We start from the raw sequence: 19922 nt of genomic DNA on the forward strand, positions 1-19922 counted from the left end.
ACTACCAAACTTATCCAAACTAGAAGTCCAAGAGTTATCCTTGATTCTTTGTACTATTTTACTATCTATCACTTATTAATTACTATACCTTTTTGTTAATACCCCCTAAATATTTCTTGAATTTACTCCTTTTCTGACCCTTTTATCACTGTCCTCGCTTTGATTTTCATCTTCACTCTCCCAGTCTTCTGAAACAGTCCATTTGCCTTCTTCTTGTTTCTTTCCAATCTCTTCTACATTGTAATCAGAGTTACCATATTAAATACTTGCTTCACGCTGCTGCTTCTGGGAATCCTTTCAGTGTTTCTCTGTTGCTTTTAGGGTAATTTACTAAGTATGTCATAGGCATCCCACCATAAACTGGCCACTCTCATCTCATCCACTTCTTGCCTCAAATTTCAGTGCAGTAATACTGAATTTCTTATAAATGTCCTGACATAGCATTCTATTTTTCCTTTTTTGAGTTTGTAGGAGCTGCCTCCTTTGCCAGGAATGCCTTCCCTCTGCCCTTTGACAGGCCAACATCTGTACACTCTAGGTGTTATTCTTTCCAAGTGTCCAGTCACTCTCTTTAGTAACTGGTACCGGCCACTGTTACTGTACTTAAACCACATTACTTTTTGAAGACAGAGCTGGTATTGTGTCTAATCATCTGCGTGACCCCTGCATCTGGCATAGTGCCAAATACACAGTGTATCTCCAATAAATATTTTATGGTATAACTAAAGAGGATATAGAACAAATAACACCAGTGACATTGTAAACTTAACATCTCTGAACTGTCTTGAAAGTACAACTTCTAGAGTCATTGTGAGGGTTAATAAATAAAATTTCCAATTTGGCTTTTATCATGAAATGCTCTTTCCTGGCTCCCCACCCCCCCACCACATGCATATCATTTGTATGTCTTGTTTGAGAATTTGGGGATTTCTGTAGGTCTCAGTTCATGTCCATTAAGAATGTTAGAAGCCTGTTGCTCCCAAGAGGTAAGATGGTAGTCATACCATCATAGCACAAGTGACCTGAAGGGTGTGTGCCAGGTGCTGAAGGACCTCAGAGGAGGGAAAGGGTCTCTGTTCACTTCCTCAGGGAATGTGAGTTATGGTTTCTCTGAGAGTAGATTAAATCCTAATGGCTTGTGTTAACATGCTTTAAAAAAAAAAAAAAAATCAGACAAATGGGAAGAAAAAAAGGGAGGAAGAAAGAAATGGCTGATCTTTTTAAGGAGAAAAATATGTACTTTAAAATTTTAATTTAGACATTTTAAACCCTATATTTGCATTGTTTCCAGGCCTGTTCTTGCTACATTTCAAAAGAATAATAGAAACTAGGAAGTATATTTTACACTTTCTGTTTGTATCTTTTACTTTCCATTGGACTCTGTCAGTACCTTTATGATTTGTGCTTTTGCCCTGCATTCTTGCTGTTCTTGCAGATCCTTCTGTCTTAAGAGGCCCTCTCTTGGGCCACACGGATGCGGTCTGGGGCTTGGCCTACAGTGCAGCGCACCAGCGTCTGTTGTCCTGCTCAGCAGATGGCACTCTCCGTTTGTGGAATGCCACTGAGGTTACTCCAGCCTTGAGTGTGTTTAGTGATAATCAAGGTACATGCCTTTTTCTCTTTTTTCTTACAGGGTCTTTTATAAAATGTCTAATTCTAAAAGAAACAAGTAGATGATTCTATAGACGCTTACTGTTCTAAATTTAATTTGAAGGGTTTTCTTTTTAAGCAGTGAAAATATATTTGCTTGAATTTCCAATTTAGTATGTATAATTTTAAAAAGCATACTATTTGGTGAAGTAGCAGGCATTTGTTTTGAATTTTTAAAAATTGAAATAATTTATATACAGTCAAAAACAGATATTAAGGATACATTTTCATGAGTTTGACAAATGCATGAAAGTTTTGCTCCTATCAAGATAGAGAACATTTCCTTCAGTGCCCGAAAGTTTCTCTGTGTTATTCACAGTCATCTCCTCCCCTCGTTCCCAACCAGAGGTACCCACTGTTATGGTTTCTTTTGTTGTAAATTAGTTTTATCTATTCTAAAACTTCATATAAATGAAGTTGTACAATGTATACTCTTTTTACATCTGACATTTTACTCTTACTGTAATGTTCTTTTTGTTTATCCATGTGGTAATAAATGTTAACAATTTAATTTTATTATTTGTAGTATTTCTTTAAACCACTTTGTTTATAATTTACCTCTTGATGAATATTTGGCTTGTTTCTAGATTTTTCCTATTATGAACAAAACTCCTATGAACATTTATATTTTCTTTTTTAATCACAGGCAGGTAAGGTAAAGACCTGTAAATAGAATTTGGGGGCTCTAGAAGTAGATTTATGTATTTAACTATTTAACTTTATGTGGCATCACCAAACTTTCTTTGAAAGTGGTTGTGCCATGTTTTACCACTGATTGCATGTGTGAGAATTCCAGGCGCCCTACATCCTTAATTACAAACATTTGTTGTTGACAGTGTAGTTAATTTTAGCCATTTTGATGGGTGTGTGCAGCTGTATTTCATTGTCTTTTTAAGTTGTATTTCTTTGGTGGCTATTTTGAGGACTTTTTTTGTCTGCTCATTGGCCATTAATGTATCTTCTGGAAGATACACATTTTTGAATTGTTAGTTTACTTAACTTAGATTTTGAACCAGATTTTAAAAATCAGATTATGATCATATATACATAGAATTTCATTTTTAATATTTACAAATTAGTTCCAGATTTTAACCAAGTTTTACCCTATTCTAAATGATAAATAAAATTGTCTTCTTTATTCGTGAGCTGCCATAACTTGTGCCTAGATTTTGATGAGTTGCCTGCATTTGATGTTTGTATGACTCTACCAATAAACAGCAATTTGAAATTTTGCTTCTTGAATTCCATATTTTTAGTGAATTAGAATTCCTAGTAACTCACTAAATTTAGATGGGCTTTTAAAATGAAGAATTCCCGTGATGCCACTCTAAACCTCAGGTTGATTTGAGATGGAAGTAGAAAAATTTGTAGTCCATATGTTTTCCATTTATTCCTAAATAAAGGCTTGGATTCAATAAATACAGTAACTGAGTGACTGGTAGAAGATGTGGTAAACAAGTAAGAATAGTAAAACAAACTAGGACTAAAAGAGCTAATGAGCTTTGTTTTCTTCTTATATGGCTGCTTTTTCTGCTGTATTTGAAACATATTGCAAAGTATACCCTAACTGACATTCTCTTCTAATATGTTTTGACTTATAGAATTGGGAGTCCCTGCCTCTGTGGATCTGGTGAGCAGTGACCCAAGCCATATGGTAGCATCATTCAGCAAAGGATACACAAGCATCTTTAACATGGAAACACAACAACGCATTCTCACTTTAGAATCCAACCTAGATTCAAGTATGTATACCAATTTAAAGTAGTATGTATTTAGATCAATTTTTAGTGTTATCAAAATTAGAATTACTAGAGTCAACAATGAAAAATACTTGTCATTATAAAGTGTTCTGCCTCAAGATCATGTAACACAGTTATATGTGAAGGATATAATGATTTATAGTTGATTTTAAGTCTTTAGGTTAAGTTTATTCACATTTATAAGTTTACTGGTTGAAGTAGCATTTGATCTGTTCTAAAGAGAAGTCAAGTTTAATTTTATACCAATTGTTTAGTTTTCAGTTCTATTTGAAGAAAATAACATTTATTCTAAATACAGGCGTATCTTGGAGTTATTGTAGGTTCAGTTTCAAACCTGCGAAATGAAGCACATACATATCACAATAGAGTTAGTCACATAAAGCTTTTGTTTTTCCAGTGCATATTAAAGTTATGTTTACACTATACTAGAGACTGTTAAGTGTGCACATACCTTAAATTAAAAATATTTTGTTGCTGAAAATTGCTAACTATCATCTGAGCCTTCAGTGAGTCACAGTCTTTTTGCCTGGGGGAGAGTCTCACCGCAGTGCTCATGGCTGACTGATCAGAGTGGTTGGGGTGACTGTGGCAGTTTCTTAAATAAGACAACAGTGAAGTTTGCTGCATCAATTGACTCTTCCTTTCACAAACAACTTCTCTATAGCATGCATGGATGTGTGATAGCATTCTACTCACAATAGAACTCCTTTCAGAATGGGAGTCAGTCTTTTCAAACCTGCCCTGCTTGATCAACAAGATTTATATAATTTTGTGACCTTTGTTGTCATTTCAACAGTCTTCACAGCATCCTCCCCAAGAATACATTCCTTCTCAAGAAACCACTTTCTTTGCTCATCCATAAGAAGCATTTCCTAATCCATCATAGGTTTTATCATGAGATTGCAGCAATTCAGTCACATGATCAGCTTCACTTCTAATTCTAGTTCTCTTGCTATTTCCACCATATTCAAAACTTCCTTCACTGAAGTCTTGAACCCCTCATAGTCATCCATGAGGGTTGGAACTAACATTTTCCAAACTCCTGTTCTTGTTGACATTTTGACTGCTTCTCATGAATCACAAATACTTTTAATGGCGTCTGGAATTGTAAATCCTTTCCAGAAGGTTTTCAGTTGACTTTGCTCAGATCCATCAGAGAAATCACTATCTATGGCAGCTGTAGCCTCAAGAAATGTATTCCTTAAATAATGAGACTTGAAGGTAGAAATCACTTCTTAATCCATGGGCTGTAGAATGAACATTTTGTTATGAGGCATGAAAAAGCATGAATCTTGTATGTCTCTATCAGAGCTCTTGGGTGACATTGTCAGTGAATGATAATATTTTGAAAGGAATCTTCTGAGCAGTAGTTCTCAAGAGTAGGCTTAAAATATTCAGTAAACCATGTTGTAAGCATATATGCTGTCATCCAGGCTTTGTTGTTCCCTTTATAAAGCAAAAGCAGAGTAGATTATTATAATTCTTAAGGATCATAGAATTTTCAGAATGTTAAATGAGCATTAGCTTCACTGTTAAGTCACCAGCTACATTAACCCCTAACAAGAGAGTCAGCCTGTTGAGACTTTGAAGCCAGATATTGACTTCCCTCTAGCTATGAAAGTCCTAGGTGGCAGTTTCTTCCAATTGAAGGCTGTTTTGTCTACATTGATTTGTTGTTTAGTGTAGCCACCTTTATTCATTATCTCAGCTAGATCTGGATAAATTGCTGCAGCTTCCATATCAGCACTTGCTACTTCACTTTGCACTTTTATGTGATAGAGACAGCTTCTTTTTTTTTTTTTCCTTCCATTTATTTTTATTAGTTGGAGGCTAATTACTTTACAATATTGTAGTGGTTTTTGCCATACATTTCCATGAATCAGCCATGGATTTACATGTGTTCCCCATCCTGATCCCCTCTCCCACCTCCCTCCCCATCCCATCCCTCTGGGTCTTCCCAGTGCACCAGCCCTGAGCACTTGTCTCATGAATCCAACCTGGGCTGGCGATCTGTTTCACACTTGATAATATACATGTATCAATGCTATTCTCTCAGATCACCTCGCCTTCTCCCACAGAGTCCAAAAGTCTGTTCTTTACGAGACAGCTTCTTTCCTTAAACTTCATGAACCCACTTCTGCTAGCTTCAAACTTTTCTTCTGCAGCTCCTCACCTCTTTCAGTCTTTGTAGAATTAAAGAGAGTTAGGACCTTGCTCTAGATTAGGCTTTGGCTTAAGGAAATGTTGTGGCTGGTTTGATCTTTTATCCAGACCACTAAAACTTTCTCCACATTGTTTTGCATTCTTATCATCTATGTTTTCACTGGAGTAGCATTTTTAATTTTCTTCAAAAACTTTTTCCTTTGCAGTCACAACTTGGCTAACTGTTTGGAGCTAAAGACCTAGCTTTCGGCCTATCTTTTCAACCCGTCTTCCTCACTAAGCTTAACCATTTCTGGCTTTTGATTTAAAGTGAGAAGTGTGTATAAGTCTTCCTTCATTTGAACACTTGGTCATTGTAGGGTTATTGATTGGTTTAATTTCAATATTTTTGTGCTTCAGAGACTTAGGAAGGCTACCCCGAGAGGGAGAGAGATGGGATTTTACAGCTGGTCGGTGGAGCAACCGACCAGTATTTATCAAGTTCACCATCTTATATGGGTACAGTTCATAGCACCCCAAAACAGTTATATTAGTAATATCAAGGATTAGAAACCACAGATCACCAGAACAAATAATAACAATTAATATTATTGTTGATAATAATAGATATAAAAAGTTTGAAATACTGTAAGAATTATCAGAATGTGACATAGACACAAAGTGAACAAATTTCTATTGAAAAAATGAAACCAATAGACTTGCTAAATACAGAGTTGCCACAGACCTTCAATTTGTTAAAAAACATGATATTTGCAAAGCACAACAAAATATTATATGCAATGCCTGTATAAAATAAATGTATTTTTCATAGTTATATTTTTAATTATAGTTCCTATACAACATTATGTTACAGGTATACAGTATAGTGATTCACAGTTTTTAAAAGTAATTCTCCACTTTTAATTATTATAAAATATTGGTTGTATTCCTCGTGCTGTACAGTATAACCTTGTAGCTTATTTTATACCTAATAGTTTGTACCTTGTACTTCCCTACTCCTATTTTGCCCTTACCTCCTCATAATTTTATCTTTAAAATCAGCTTCTTTTCATAAATGACACAGTTCAGTACTGATTAGAAAACAGATCAAGTTGTGCCTCTCAGAATCCCAAATCTGAATCTTCTTATTGGATACAGGAAACCAGGAAATAATTACTCAGATTGTGAAGAAGATAATGCAGAATCCTTTGGAGTTTTACCTTTTATAACCTTTACTTTCTACCTTTAGGCTTCAAACAAACAGTAAGTTTAGGCTGCAGTTGATAAAACTACGTATACATACAGTGTTGTTTTAATCTGAGAACTAGCTTTAGAAATGGTTACCATGATTAGTGTGCTTATGTGCGTGAATATATGTGGCTCTGTCTCCACTCCCTTTTATCTTTTTCTCTCAAAAAATTCCTTCATTCCATTTTGGCTTTCTTCATTTTCTCTTTCCAATCTGTTGTTCTTTGTTTTCTCCTGGTATCCTTTAAGAATTATTTAGGTTTGAATGGAGCTTTGAACTATTTGGATGTAAAAGAGATAAAAAGTAAAAACTGAGATTATGGAATAGGAAAATAAATTTTTTCTTTTTGTGAAGAAATATATTTTAGACTTTAACTAAATTTAAAATAGTGCTTAGATATATGACTTAGAGCTACTATAGTAAGATGAAAAATCAGTATGAAATTAAGAAGGTTTTAAACATTTTAAAAATTTCCTTCAGAGATTATCATCAGTTCTTTGAATGTTCTTAGCATAAATGTTGATTTTAATGACTGCTACAAATTTATAAGATCTCAAGTCTAGGGTTTCCCTGGTGGCTCAGATAAAGAATCTGCCTGCAGTGCAGGAGACCAGGTTTGATCCCTGAGCTGGGAAGATCTGGAGAAGGAAATGGCAAACCACTCTGTTATTCTTGTCTGGAGAATTCAATGGACACAGGAGCCTGGCAGGCTATAGTCCATGACGTCAAAAAGAGTAGGACAGGATTGAAAGACCTAACACTTTCACTTTCACTTTTTTTCACTTTCAAGTCCAGTGAGTTAGATGAATAAACTGAGCTAGGAAATTCCATTTTCCCCCAAGATGTTTAACTGTAAAGTCATTCGACTTTTTTGCCTAATCAGTTCAGTTCAGTCTTTCAGTCATATCTGACTCTTTTCAACCCCATGGACTGTAGCATGCCAGGCTTTCCTGTCCATCACCACTTGCTCAAACTAATGTCCATCAAGTCAGTAATACCATCCAACCATCTCATCCTCTGTTGTCCCCTTCTCTTACTACCTTCAGTCTTTCCCAGCATTAGGATCTTTTCCAGTGAGTCAGTTCTTCCCATCAGGTGGCCAAAGTATTGGAGCTTCAGCTTCAGTATCATTCCTTCCAGTGGAGATACAGGACTGATTTCCTTTAGGATTGACTGGTTTGATATCCTTGCAGTCCAAGGGACTCAAAAGAGTCTTCTCCAACACCACAATTCAAAAGCATCAATTCTTCGCCGCTCGACTTTCTTTATGGTCCAACTGTCACACTCATACATGATTACTGGAAAAACCATAGCTTTGACTAGACGGACCTTTGTTGGCAAAGTAATGTCTCTGCTTTTTAATATGCTGTCTAGGTTGGTCATAGCTTTTCTTCCAAGGACCAAGCATCTTTTAATTTCATGGCTGGAGTCACCATCTGCAGTGATTTTGGAGTCCAGAAAAATAAAGTCAGCCACTGTTTCCACTGTTGCCCCATCTATTTGCCATGAAGTGATGGGACCGGATGCCATAATCTCAGTTTTCTGAATGTTGAGTTTTAAGCCAACTTTTTCACTCTCCTCTTTCACTTTTATCGAGGAACTCTTTAGTTCCTCTTCGCTTTCTTCCCTGAGGGTGGTGTCATCTGCATCTCTGTGGTTATTGTTATTTCTCCCAGCAATCTTGATTCCAGCTTGTGCTTCATCCAGCCCAGCATTTTGCATGACGTACTCTGCATATAAGTTAAATAAGCAGGGTGACAATATATTGCCTTGACATATTCCTTTCCCAATTTCCAACCAGTCCATTGTTCCATGTCCAGTTCTAACTGTTGCTTCTTGACCTGCATACAGATTTCTCAGGTGGCAGGTAAGGTGGTCTGGTATTCCCATCTCTTTAAGAATTTTCTACAGTTTGTTGTGATCCACACAGTCAAAGCCTTTAGCTTGGTTAATAAAGCAGAAGTAGATGTTTTTCTGGAATTATCTTGCTTTTTCTATGATCCAGCATTTGATTGTTTGATCTCTGGTTCCTTTGCCTTTTCTAAATCCAGCTTGGACATCTGGAAGTTCTTGGTTCACGTACATTTGAAGCCTAGATTGGAGAACTTAGAGCATTACTTTGCTAGTGTGTGAGATGAGTACAATTGTGTGATAGTTTGAACATTCTTTGGCATTGCCTTTCTCTGGGATTGGAGTGAAACTAGAAGCGTTTTCTGAAGAAGACTCCCAAGAACGTTTTGAAAAAAGGCAGCATTCATGGAATAAGTGATAACTCTTAGATTATGATGATACGCCCTGACATTTCCTAAATTACCAATTTGATTACTTTAGAGTTATGTGAAACACACTTATTGCTCTCTACTGTGTGACTACTGTAGTCCCTTAGCTGTTTATGTTTGACTATGTTATTGTATTATGGAATTTAGTAGGTGTTTTTTAAATTGAAGTTCACACCAAACATGTTTTAAGCTAAAAGTGAATTTTGTAAAATTTAGAAGGATGAAAGATGTTTGTTCTTAAAATTGGGATAAATTACCTGCCTTCTTGCCAGTGGTGATTGGTCTTGATTAAGTTGAAGGTAGTTGAAAGAGGTAATTGAGTATTTGTGAATCCATTTCTCAGTCACAAGCTGAATATAAATAAATATTTGGAGGGTTGTTTTAGGTTCATTGTTCGAATAATGGCTGGTAGGTCTTTATTTCTAGTGTTCTTTGCGTTTGCTGACTTTTACTTATCTGACTTACCATCAAGTGGAGAAACTTCCTTACAAAGTATTATTAAATAAGAACTTTCTTTTGCCTGATTTCTATCATACTCATTTTCTAGATCTCAAAGTAATTGAAGCTCTTCTCAGAAACCTCTCTCTCAAAATATATGGGCTGTTTTACTTAAAGTATTTTTGTTGTTGTTGTTATTCTCCTGATAAACCTTACAGAGGATATTGCACAATGGTGTGTTATTTCTGGTGGAAAAAGCATCCATAGTATGAATTTTGAATCTAAATTCTTTTTCTAGGACCATTTAAAATGAGTGTAGCCAACCCAGAGTTCATTCCACATGGTCAGGTGACTTTTATTGTGCACATAGATAATAGACTGGGTGGCCACCTGCTGTCAGCATTGGAAAAAAGACTGTTTTCAGCTTTTAAGAGGTCATGTTTCTAGGTACCATATGAAAATCCAGTAGAGTAGACTAATATTGGAGTATTTTTAACTGTACATAGTTGTATTTTCTGTTATGAGTATAACTTCATGATACTTATTCTGAGATCTAAAAAAATTTAAAAACACTTTATTTTTGAAGTTTTAAGTTTAAAGAAAAGTTTCAAAAATAGTATAAGAACTGCTGGTTACACTTCACCCAGATTCACTAGTTTTTAACCTTTTGCCACGTTAGTCACATTTACTTTGTCATTCTGTGCATGTGTGTGTACTTTAAAATTCTGAGCCACTTAAGAGACAGTATGTCCCTATACCCCTAGGTCCTTTAGTATGTAATTCCTAAGAACAAGGGCATTCTCTGGCAGCATATTACATTATCAAAATCAAGGAATTTACAATGACACAACCCTATTGTATGAGTTATTATTTACACTCAAATTTGCTGGTTGCCCCAATATATACTCTGTAAGGACATTCCTTCTTCTTCCAAGACCCTGATATTAGTATAATAATTATTTTAACTTTGATGTATCTTAAATTAGTGTTATCTTTTTGTAGATTTTTCCTTATCAAAAGTATGGTAACAAAAATCACTAAACATAAGTTCTTCATAATTGATTTCCATTTGATTAAAGACTTTCAGGAGGAACTTGTGATAGTGTAGGTACCTTTTTTAACAGTTGCCTGATTTGCATGAGTCATCTAGTTTGGGTAGAGTAGGCATTGATATAGGTACTGGCTTTGTTACCATGATTTTGGGGGCTATAACAGCTGTTTTCTGCACCTCAGTTCATTCACTAGGTTCAGGACCTAATGACAATTGGCCCGCCTGTCTCAGTGTGCATGTATAATTAAGATGTCTTTGAAAATTATTAAATAGTGTATAAAGAGTACTGTTAGGATGCGGTTTTCAGATTCCATACATGGTAGCTTACCGATGGATGACCGTTTCTATTTTGATGAGAAAGAGAAGACTGAAGAGATAAGTTTCTCCCTTTGTCATGTTTATCTTTTGATAATGACCATGTGATAAAGAGCTCTGTGTCTAGACAAAGCTGAGATTTAAATTTGGAAATTATCCGCATGAAATAATGATGGAATTTTCTGAAAGTGGCAGAAGTATCATAGACCACTGTCAAATGAGAGATGCCCATGGCTCTGGGCTAATTTCTCAGTGGCATCCCTACAGAGCATGTGGTGGAAAGGAAATTCTAATTTCCAAGTACTTCTAGATTTGTCAGTAGAGTGTTTCTCAGACGAGTCTCATTTCCTAACATCACAGTTATGAACACAGTTGCAGAGTGAATGAACTAAAGACAAATTAAAAGTCCATCATCTACTTTTCCAGGCGCTTATGTGAATGTTCAGTTCTTTTTTGTGTGAAGAAATGGTAGCTTTGAAAAATTTGTGTTGCTCTTTAATTTTTTCTTTTTAGCAGCCAACTCTTCCTGCCAAATAAATAGAGTCATCAGTCACCCCACTCTTCCCATCAGCATCACTGCTCATGAAGACAGGCACATCAAATTCTATGATAACAATACAGGTAAGAATGTATTTAAATTGATTATTATTGAAAAAAATCATAACTAATTTTGGTGTCTGTCGGTGACTTTATGGTCAGGGAATAGGCACTGAAACGCAGATTCTCTCCCAGATCATTTGTTTTTACTTCATCTAACTCTGCAAAGAATCAGTGTTCATGATAGCATATGGGATCATCTTAGTTTATTTAATAGTAAATAGGTGCTATATTTTGGCCCTAGACCAAGGTTATTACTCAGAACATAATGAAAAATTCATTCAGATAGCAATAAAATGTTAATATATTGTGGAAAAGTAGAAACATGTTGGAAGTATGGGCATATGATCATTATATTTTGTTTAAAATTGTTTAATTTTTTAAGATCCTTAGTGTTACAGATGGAAAACCCCTGAGTCATTTGATTTGTTTTTCTATGGACTAATTTTTTTTATTTTATAATACTGATTATTTGGTCCTGATGGATTTGCATTGGGGTATGGAAGCTTTCCCAATTTTTATTAGGTTATTTTTCAATAGTCTAAAGGAAATGCATGAAGAGCTGGTTGGGAGAAAGGTAGCCATATTTACTTGAGAATCTGCTGTCAACTTTTGTTAACTTTGTTTAGCTGCGGTTGATGAATAATTTAGTATTTTTATTATCTTTCCATATACTCTTTCCACCAAAACTGTGGCCAGATTTTCTGTTCCTTTGTCTTTGTCGCAGTCTCTTCTTCTCTTTCCACAACCCATAATTTGCTTGTAGCTTAAGGATGCAAAGTTAGTGATTAATAATGTCTGAGTTTTAGTTAATGAACATGGCTTAAGGGAATATTTGTGTACAAATTACTGACTTCCATATTGTGAAAGACAAAAATGTAATATGAAAGTTGAGCTTTTGTTTCTTATCATCACCATGACTAGAGCAAGGAGGGAGACATGCATTGTTTAGCAGTTGGGAAAGTCTTTGATGCAGAGAGGGGTGGCTGGTGAAGCCAGTACAGCGTGGTAGCTGACTGGTATTCAGGATGAAAAAAACTATTACTAAAGAGTAACAATCTCTTTTTCCAAAGGCAAACTGATCCACTCGATGGTAGCCCACCTAGAAGCCGTTACAAGTTTAGCAGTTGATCCAAATGGCCTGTACTTAATGTCTGGCAGTAAGTACAGCTTTGACTTATTTATTTATTCTTACTGTCTTCACATTTAATGTAATTTTTGTCTTAATTTCTTTTCTTTTAATATAGGTCATGACTGTTCAATACGTTTATGGAACCTAGAAAGTAAGACGTGTATCCAAGAGTTCACAGCTCATCGGAAAAAGTTTGAAGAATCAATTCATGATGTAGCTTTCCACCCATCCAAATGCTATATAGCCAGTGCTGGGGCGGATGCACTGGCTAAAGTCTTTGTATGACACAATGCATCATCTTCACCTTCTAGCTGTTTATAAGTAATCAACTGCACAAAAGAGATACAGAAGACCAGGGCAAGAGTCAACCCATCCAGCCCTTATGTTCTGCTGAAGGAGCACAGAGAACATTTGTTAAAGTATAGTTTTGCAATTCGTACACTGTTTTCTAAAACTAGGGTTTGTTCAGGTTGCTGCAAGCTCAGCTGAATCTGTGAGCCTGAAAACTTTAAAATTTTTCCCAAAACAGGAGCTTTTATTTCTGAGGTTGTTCTAATTCGCTAGGCAGGCCTGAGCGAAGAACAAACATAGGTTTAGCTTGTCCCTATTGAGTTAATAGGGCATATTATAAGGGATAATTGAAAAGCTTGATTACTGGGAATGAGTAGAGGAAGAATGGCAATTTAGACCTAGTTCTCCCCTGAGAAACCTTGTTAAACATGTTAGATAGTTAAAACGGTAATCTTTATCACATCTACTGTACTAACCCCTATGTGCATAATGACCAGACAGTGTTAAAATGAGTTTTTAATTTAGCTCTCCTTTCAACTGTTCTCATAAAGCACCTGGCAAAAACATTTTACTTATTAGAGGGGAAAAAAATGCAATAATATGTTAAATATATTACTATTCAGAAATGATAAACAAATATTTAGTTTGTAAGCAGATTTCTATATTGTATTAACATTTTTGAAAATAGATTTGGTACCATTCTAAAGTTTAGCTGTTAAAAATACTCACCATTATGAAGAATAGTTGATATGAGTCTGCTTTTACTAAAGAATTTAACTTATTCAGGTTTAAGATTCTGTTTATTTTTAATGGCAAGCAGGGCATATCTTTATAATGATTTCTGTTAATTTTAAATTTCACTTTATTCATGTGATATTTATAGTATCAGAGTGATTATTTCATATTGATGAAATCATACCTTTTAGTGATTGAAAAGCTGGAAGTTACTTGCAACTACTCACCAGAACCCACGTAACCATGCTTCATATGATCTCTTTCTTCTTTGTCTCTGATATTAAAATTATCTGACACCTACCAAAAATAATTCATAATTATTATGTTTTAATAGTCCAAAGGGTATGGTTACCCTCAGGCAGCTGCCTTTGCAGAATTACTAAATAAAGCAAATGTTTGTGCCCCAGAAGTTCCATTATTAATATCTCCAAGAAGTAAAACCTCTTGGAAATCTGGATGGAATAGTTTGGTGTATAATATTGGATAGAGGGTTCTCTGTTTCTTTCCCTTGCCCTTCCCCACCTCCAGTGTTTCACTGGAATACATAGCATGTTTTAATGGGCAGTGAGTCAATATTGTTTCTGGGGAAAACCATGTCTTGAAGGCCCAGAGTTCTCTGAGCTCACCTTACCAATGACCCACATACAGTCAGCTCTTGGGATTTACATGACCCCACTGTCTGGACCTGGTATGTAGACCTTATCACTGCAGCTGTCTGCCTTCTTCCTCATGCACTTTCTTATTTGCCCAATATGGCAGAGACCAATCTGGAAATCAGAAATGTTACTAATTCCCAAATTTTCAGCAAAATGTACTTTTAATAGACTCTCAGATGTAATTTCTACATTCCTATGCCCACATATTCCATTATCATAGCAATGGCACTTCTTATATCTACATCTACTCCCTGAAGAAGTATTAACATGATAGTCTGGATATTAATTGACAATTTTTCTTTAAAATTTCTGCTTATCTGCCTCGAGAATTCTGCAGTATACAAGCAGGTTTTCTTTAAGGACCTTTGTTAAATTTTTCCTGGTTGATACACAGATACACTTTATTTTGACACAGCTACCTTGTCATTTCATATGTGCTTAACAATGGGCTCAAGGGACTGCTTTGTATATTCAAATGAATTAACCTGGACATGAGCTACCAGGTAAATGTTTATATTCCTGTGCGGGTATAGAATTCCACGTTGTGTTTAGTGAATTCCTTTTTGGCTTCTTCACAAAGTAAATAAATGATATCACTGACCTAACATTTGTAGAAGGATACTGGAAAATTTCAGTCAGGTGCTCTTAATTGGCTTGTTTGTGATGGATGATTACAAGCTATTGTTCTACCAGTTATTGCTTTAATTACCTTCCAGGGTGTTCAGTGCCTGCTTTACTTCTGTCAACTGGAATTCTCAAAACTAAGACACTCTCTTCACCTGCATTTTAGGTCTCATGGTTGAAATTTTTCTATTAGTAAGTGGAAAACAACCATGAGATATGTAGACTGTAGCGCAAATGATGGAACTGTTGAAAGTTCCTTAGAAAGCCAATGCTGTGCTCGTGGATGTTGTACCCAGAAACAGGGGTTTCTTCTCCACTAGCACTGTTATGATCACAGCCTAGAAATGAGCCAAAGCTGTCTTCCAGCCAGATAGAAGCATATATATGTGTGTGTGTGTTTGTCTGACTTTTCCCTCAGCCTATCAAAACTTCAATGAAAATTGACAAAATGAACAAATCCCAGATTTGAACAACGATTGAAATGCTTTCATAGTGCTTTATTTGTAAATATTTTGAATGAAATGTATTGGAAGAGTATGAAAATCAGCAGATGATGTGGGTCCCTGCCTTATTTTCGTATGCTGTGGGTACATCGCTGGGAGCTTGCAGCACCCTTCTCGAAACTCAGCTGTCATATGGAGCTCATTTGCTACTCAAACCATAGACAGATATTTAACATAAATGATATAATGACCTTCAGTATTTTTCTATTGAACACGTTTAGCAGTTTTTGCCATTAAACAGAATAATTAGTTATGCAAAGTATTTAGCTTTTATAATCATTTTAGTTATGACTAAAAGGGGGGAAATTGAGCTATATCACTGATAATGAACTTTGTGAGAAATTTTTTGTTTATCTGAGTTTCATTCCTTCAGTGTTCTTGCTATAAGTTTCTTTTGGAGATAATGATGAAGATTTATTTGAAAATGTCTAAAATGTATGTATATTTTATAAATATATATTATATATATTGTAGGGATATATATAATATATATATAGACTATATATATTATATATATATATATATATATATATAAAACCATAGGTGCATTTTACTGTTTTGTATTTTCATTTTTGGAGGTAGTGTCCACAGCAGGTAATGACGAGTATGATGAGTGTTGTGCTATTTGCTTTTGCAGTATAATATATAGTTCTAAATGTTTAAATTACTGTATATACAATATTCATTATAGGCTAGCATGCTTGTTTTAAAGACTGTCATTCTAGTTTATTAAAATCTGAATGTAAGAAAACCTGGCTATTCAAATGTGAATTGAAAAATGTTCCATTCTCAGTACTGAACTATTTCCATTGAGCATTCAGGATTTTTGACAAAACCGATACCATCAAGAAGGCAATAGCTAGAGAAAGAGAGGTGCCTTTAAAAAAAAAATACAAATTCAGCCTTACAGTGAGGATGAGGATTGAGTTGTTTTGTGGGGAAGAGGTGTGAGAGAGTGTGTGAGTGAGTGTGTGTTCGTGTGTGTGTGTGATGTTGTTAGAGTGCCCATCTATGAAAGTCCTGATTTGTGACCATCAGTGTCTTTTTAATGTGTCTGTAAAACCTCTAGGACTTCAGGGGACATTTCATGCGCTGTCTTCTTGCTCTTCTGAGCACCATAAGTACTTTCCAAGAATTATGAATGTGAATTCCTAGAAATTTCAGTAGAGAATAAAATAACTATTATTTCATTATAAATCAAGTTCAGGTAAAAGGAGAAATTACTGATTCATCAGAATTACAGGATCTTATTAATGTTAGCTAAGTAAATGTAATTTTTAAAGGCTCATTTTTTTTTTTAGTACTTCATGTATTTCCCCTTTACACAAGAGCATGTCATGAAATTCTTATATGATGAAGATATAGCTAGTAAAAATTGTTTTTAAATTAAACACCTGAACTAGTTAAAATTCCACCTAAGAATAGTATTTAAATGGCATCTTTCATATCTACCTCTTTGTCATTGCTGCCATTTTTGACTCAAGCAAATCTTTATGACATCGAAAATAATGGTTGGATGCAATTTAAAAAATCTGTGTTGGTGCTTTTCTCAGGCTATGTCAGTTAAGTTATATTGAACAAAGATGTCACAAATCAGATTGAAAGGCTTCGAATTAATTTTGATTTTCTTTTGAAAGAACTACTTAAAATTTGTCATCCGTGTTGATAGTGAGCTGGAGATAATCTCTGGTTAGTATATGTCTATGTGATGTTTTCAACCAAGAGCCAAGTTGTTACTGATTTACATGAGAAAAAGAGCTCTAAGTATAATTTTCTTCAGCTTACTTTGTTCTTTGAAAGCTGTTTCAAGGCTATTCAGTACATAATCATTCATTTTATTTACACAGACGTTGTCTCTCTTACTGTGTTACTTGTTTAGTTATTTATATAATTGCAGTATTTTGTTTAACACTGGGATTCAGGTTGTACAAAAGTAGTAGCTGACAGAAATTATATGTATATTTTTCTGAAATGTATCAATTCCTTAAATTCATTTTAGAGGAAGGTCCAGAAAACTAACATATCTGTGTTTAAAAACAAGGGTCAGGTCCTTTGTAGATGATTTGAATCATTTGACTTTTGCTCCTGAAAGTTTTTTAATTGGCCGTATATCCATCAGTCAGCTGGATCTCAGTGTCATTCCTAGGGACACCAGGTTCACAAAGTCTGTTCACAAACAGACTGCATTTTTTTTTAATCCAAAAAAAAAAAAAAAAAGCAAATATAAAGCCAAACAGATCTCTAGATCCCACTTACTTATTCTAGCAGTATTCCTGAAGTGGTGCTTAAGGGTCAGAATTTTCTGAATCTTTGCTAGTCAAGCTTTAGATTTGATTTAACTGGGACCACATGCCTGTCATCCCTCTGATGCAAATTAGAAAGTTCATTTTATTTCAGATTAACTCTAATGTCTGCCTGGGTTTTTAGCAGGCTGTGAACCAGTGAGTGCCTTGTTAATGTAGAATGATTTTTCCCTGGTTGTGTGTTAGCTTCTCTCTGAAAATTTCTCAGAGGATGATATTTTAGTTGGCTTGTAGAGAGCTGCTAGATTTGGTATTATCAGCAATCAGAAAGCCTTCAGTCTACCGCATTCCACCCTCCCTACTTTGTTCTCATTGTTTGGCTGAAATTTACCTCCTGTGAGAAACAAATGCAACCCCCTTCTCCTCATCACTTTTTTCCAATCCAGATTAAGAGATATCCTTTATACCTATCCCAACTATATAATCTAACACCTGTTTTTTGTTTTTAGGAAGAACCACTTCTTTGTAATCTTATAATCCACTGCTTGTTTTGTTTCTCAAGTTCAGTTTACTAGAGCTGACGTCAGGGCATCAGTTCAGATTCCTAAACAGCTCCTTTTCTCCACACCCTTCTCCCTTCTAACTGGTGAGCCCTGAGCCAGATTGTTTGATCTTCAGGTATTTTAAAATTTAAGTATAATATCAATTAATGTAAATTAATCCAAATGCTAATTTTTGTGGTGCAAGAAGTTTCTCTTGTAAATTCAGGATATGGATAAGCTAATTAAGATATCCTTTTTTGGTGGCTCTAAGTGTATTATTTGTTTTTAAATAAAGTGTACAAATATAGATAATGTGCTATAGGTGTCTCATGAATTGAAATATTTGTCAGATTTGGAATCTAGTGGATTTGCAGTTAAAATACTTTAATACAACTTGATTTTGTTTGGGGGGGAGGTAGTAAAGGGATGCAGAGAAACAAAAGTGTATTAGGTAAAGTAGATGTGAATCCAAAGAGATGAACCAATCTTAATTATTGATTGTAAGGAAGGTGGAGAAATTTAATGTTATAGAAACTTTGGACCTTTGGAAAACCAGTAAAATTAAAATATCCCACATAATTGGATCATGATATTTTTAGGGACACATTTTTTTTTCCCTAAAGTATTAAGTTACATAATTTTAAAAATCCTGTACAGACATACACATATAAATTTAATGTGCTTTTGCTTATTTTTTGTTTGGCTACTTAACAAACAAGCATAAGCCTTGTTCTCCCCCTTGCCCCTTCAAATCAACAGTATTTTTCAAGGGCTTTCCCTGCCCAGAGCTCGACAATCTCTTTGTTCCAATTTGGAGTAACAGTACTACACAGAATCTAGGAAGTACTTCTTCTGGTGTCCTTGAAACTATCCACTATTCTGTGGTGTTTCATATGCTGCTGTAGTGTTCTATTCTTTGGTATGTACACACGTTTCAGTATTGTCAGAAATGTCTCTTTTGTCCCTTGTAATGAGAACCGAGACGTGTTTTGCCGGAGTTACTATAGAGTAATCTAGCTCAGAAGGTCAAGATGGCTGCAGAAGTTTTTCATGGATTGATGGCCCCACTGGGGTCAGCCCAGCTTCACAGTGGTATTTTAACCTGCGTTGGGTTTCCCAAAGGCACCACTAAGATTTTAAGGGATCCTAGGTTGTCCTGGCACCAGAGTATTCCGCTAGGAACACCTGGAAGTCTGGTAGCACCTTGACCTCAAACACTGTAACCATAATGCATCACTTCACTTGTTACTTCTCAGTTATAACTACTGCTTACGATGATGGGGATACTTGAGTTCTGTGGAGAAGCACTGCATGCAACTCTTAAAATTAGATTCCATATTTTCTGAAACACAAACTTTAGTATATTTTGTATACTTTTCAGAACAAAACAGAATTCAAAACCTGCCTAACAGAAAATTAATTACTAAGTTTCACTTAGATCTTACAAAACCCTAAGTAAGTCCTTTCTTATTCCTTAGCTGATACTATATTAAAGGTAATGGTGGTTTTGGTCAGACTTGGAGGAATAAAATCTGCAGTATCTTTCCCATCAGAAGGGTGTATTTCATAGAAAATTCTCTTGTCCCTGGTTCTTTAGCCAGTCACTTTACAGGAAGACTGATTTAGATGCTTACTTGATGTTGACTTTTCCTTGTGCCTCTTAAAAGAGATAATTAATCCAGTGGGCTAGCTTGGTGGCTCAGATGATGGAGAAT

General features: G+C 35.3%; 1 protein-coding gene across 1 annotated transcript in view; it reads left to right on the top strand.

The window, feature by feature from the left end:
• STRN (striatin) overlaps window positions 1-15956 on the top strand; it is a 103769-nt gene extending 87813 nt beyond the window's left edge. Inside the window, exons 15-19 of the mRNA XM_065929440.1 lie at window positions 1436-1603; window positions 3252-3392; window positions 11398-11505; window positions 12555-12641; window positions 12729-15956. Coding sequence (XP_065785512.1) covers window positions 1436-1603; window positions 3252-3392; window positions 11398-11505; window positions 12555-12641; window positions 12729-12898 — 674 coding nt within the window. The 3' untranslated portion in view covers window positions 12899-15956. The remainder of the gene's footprint in view (window positions 1-1435; window positions 1604-3251; window positions 3393-11397; window positions 11506-12554; window positions 12642-12728) is intronic.
• Window positions 15957-19922: the final 3966 nt, after the last annotated feature.

The sequence above is a fragment of the Muntiacus reevesi genome, chromosome 3 (assembly GCF_963930625.1).
Source record: "Muntiacus reevesi chromosome 3, mMunRee1.1, whole genome shotgun sequence".
In the NCBI taxonomy this organism is placed as follows: domain Eukaryota; kingdom Metazoa; phylum Chordata; class Mammalia; order Artiodactyla; family Cervidae; genus Muntiacus; species Muntiacus reevesi.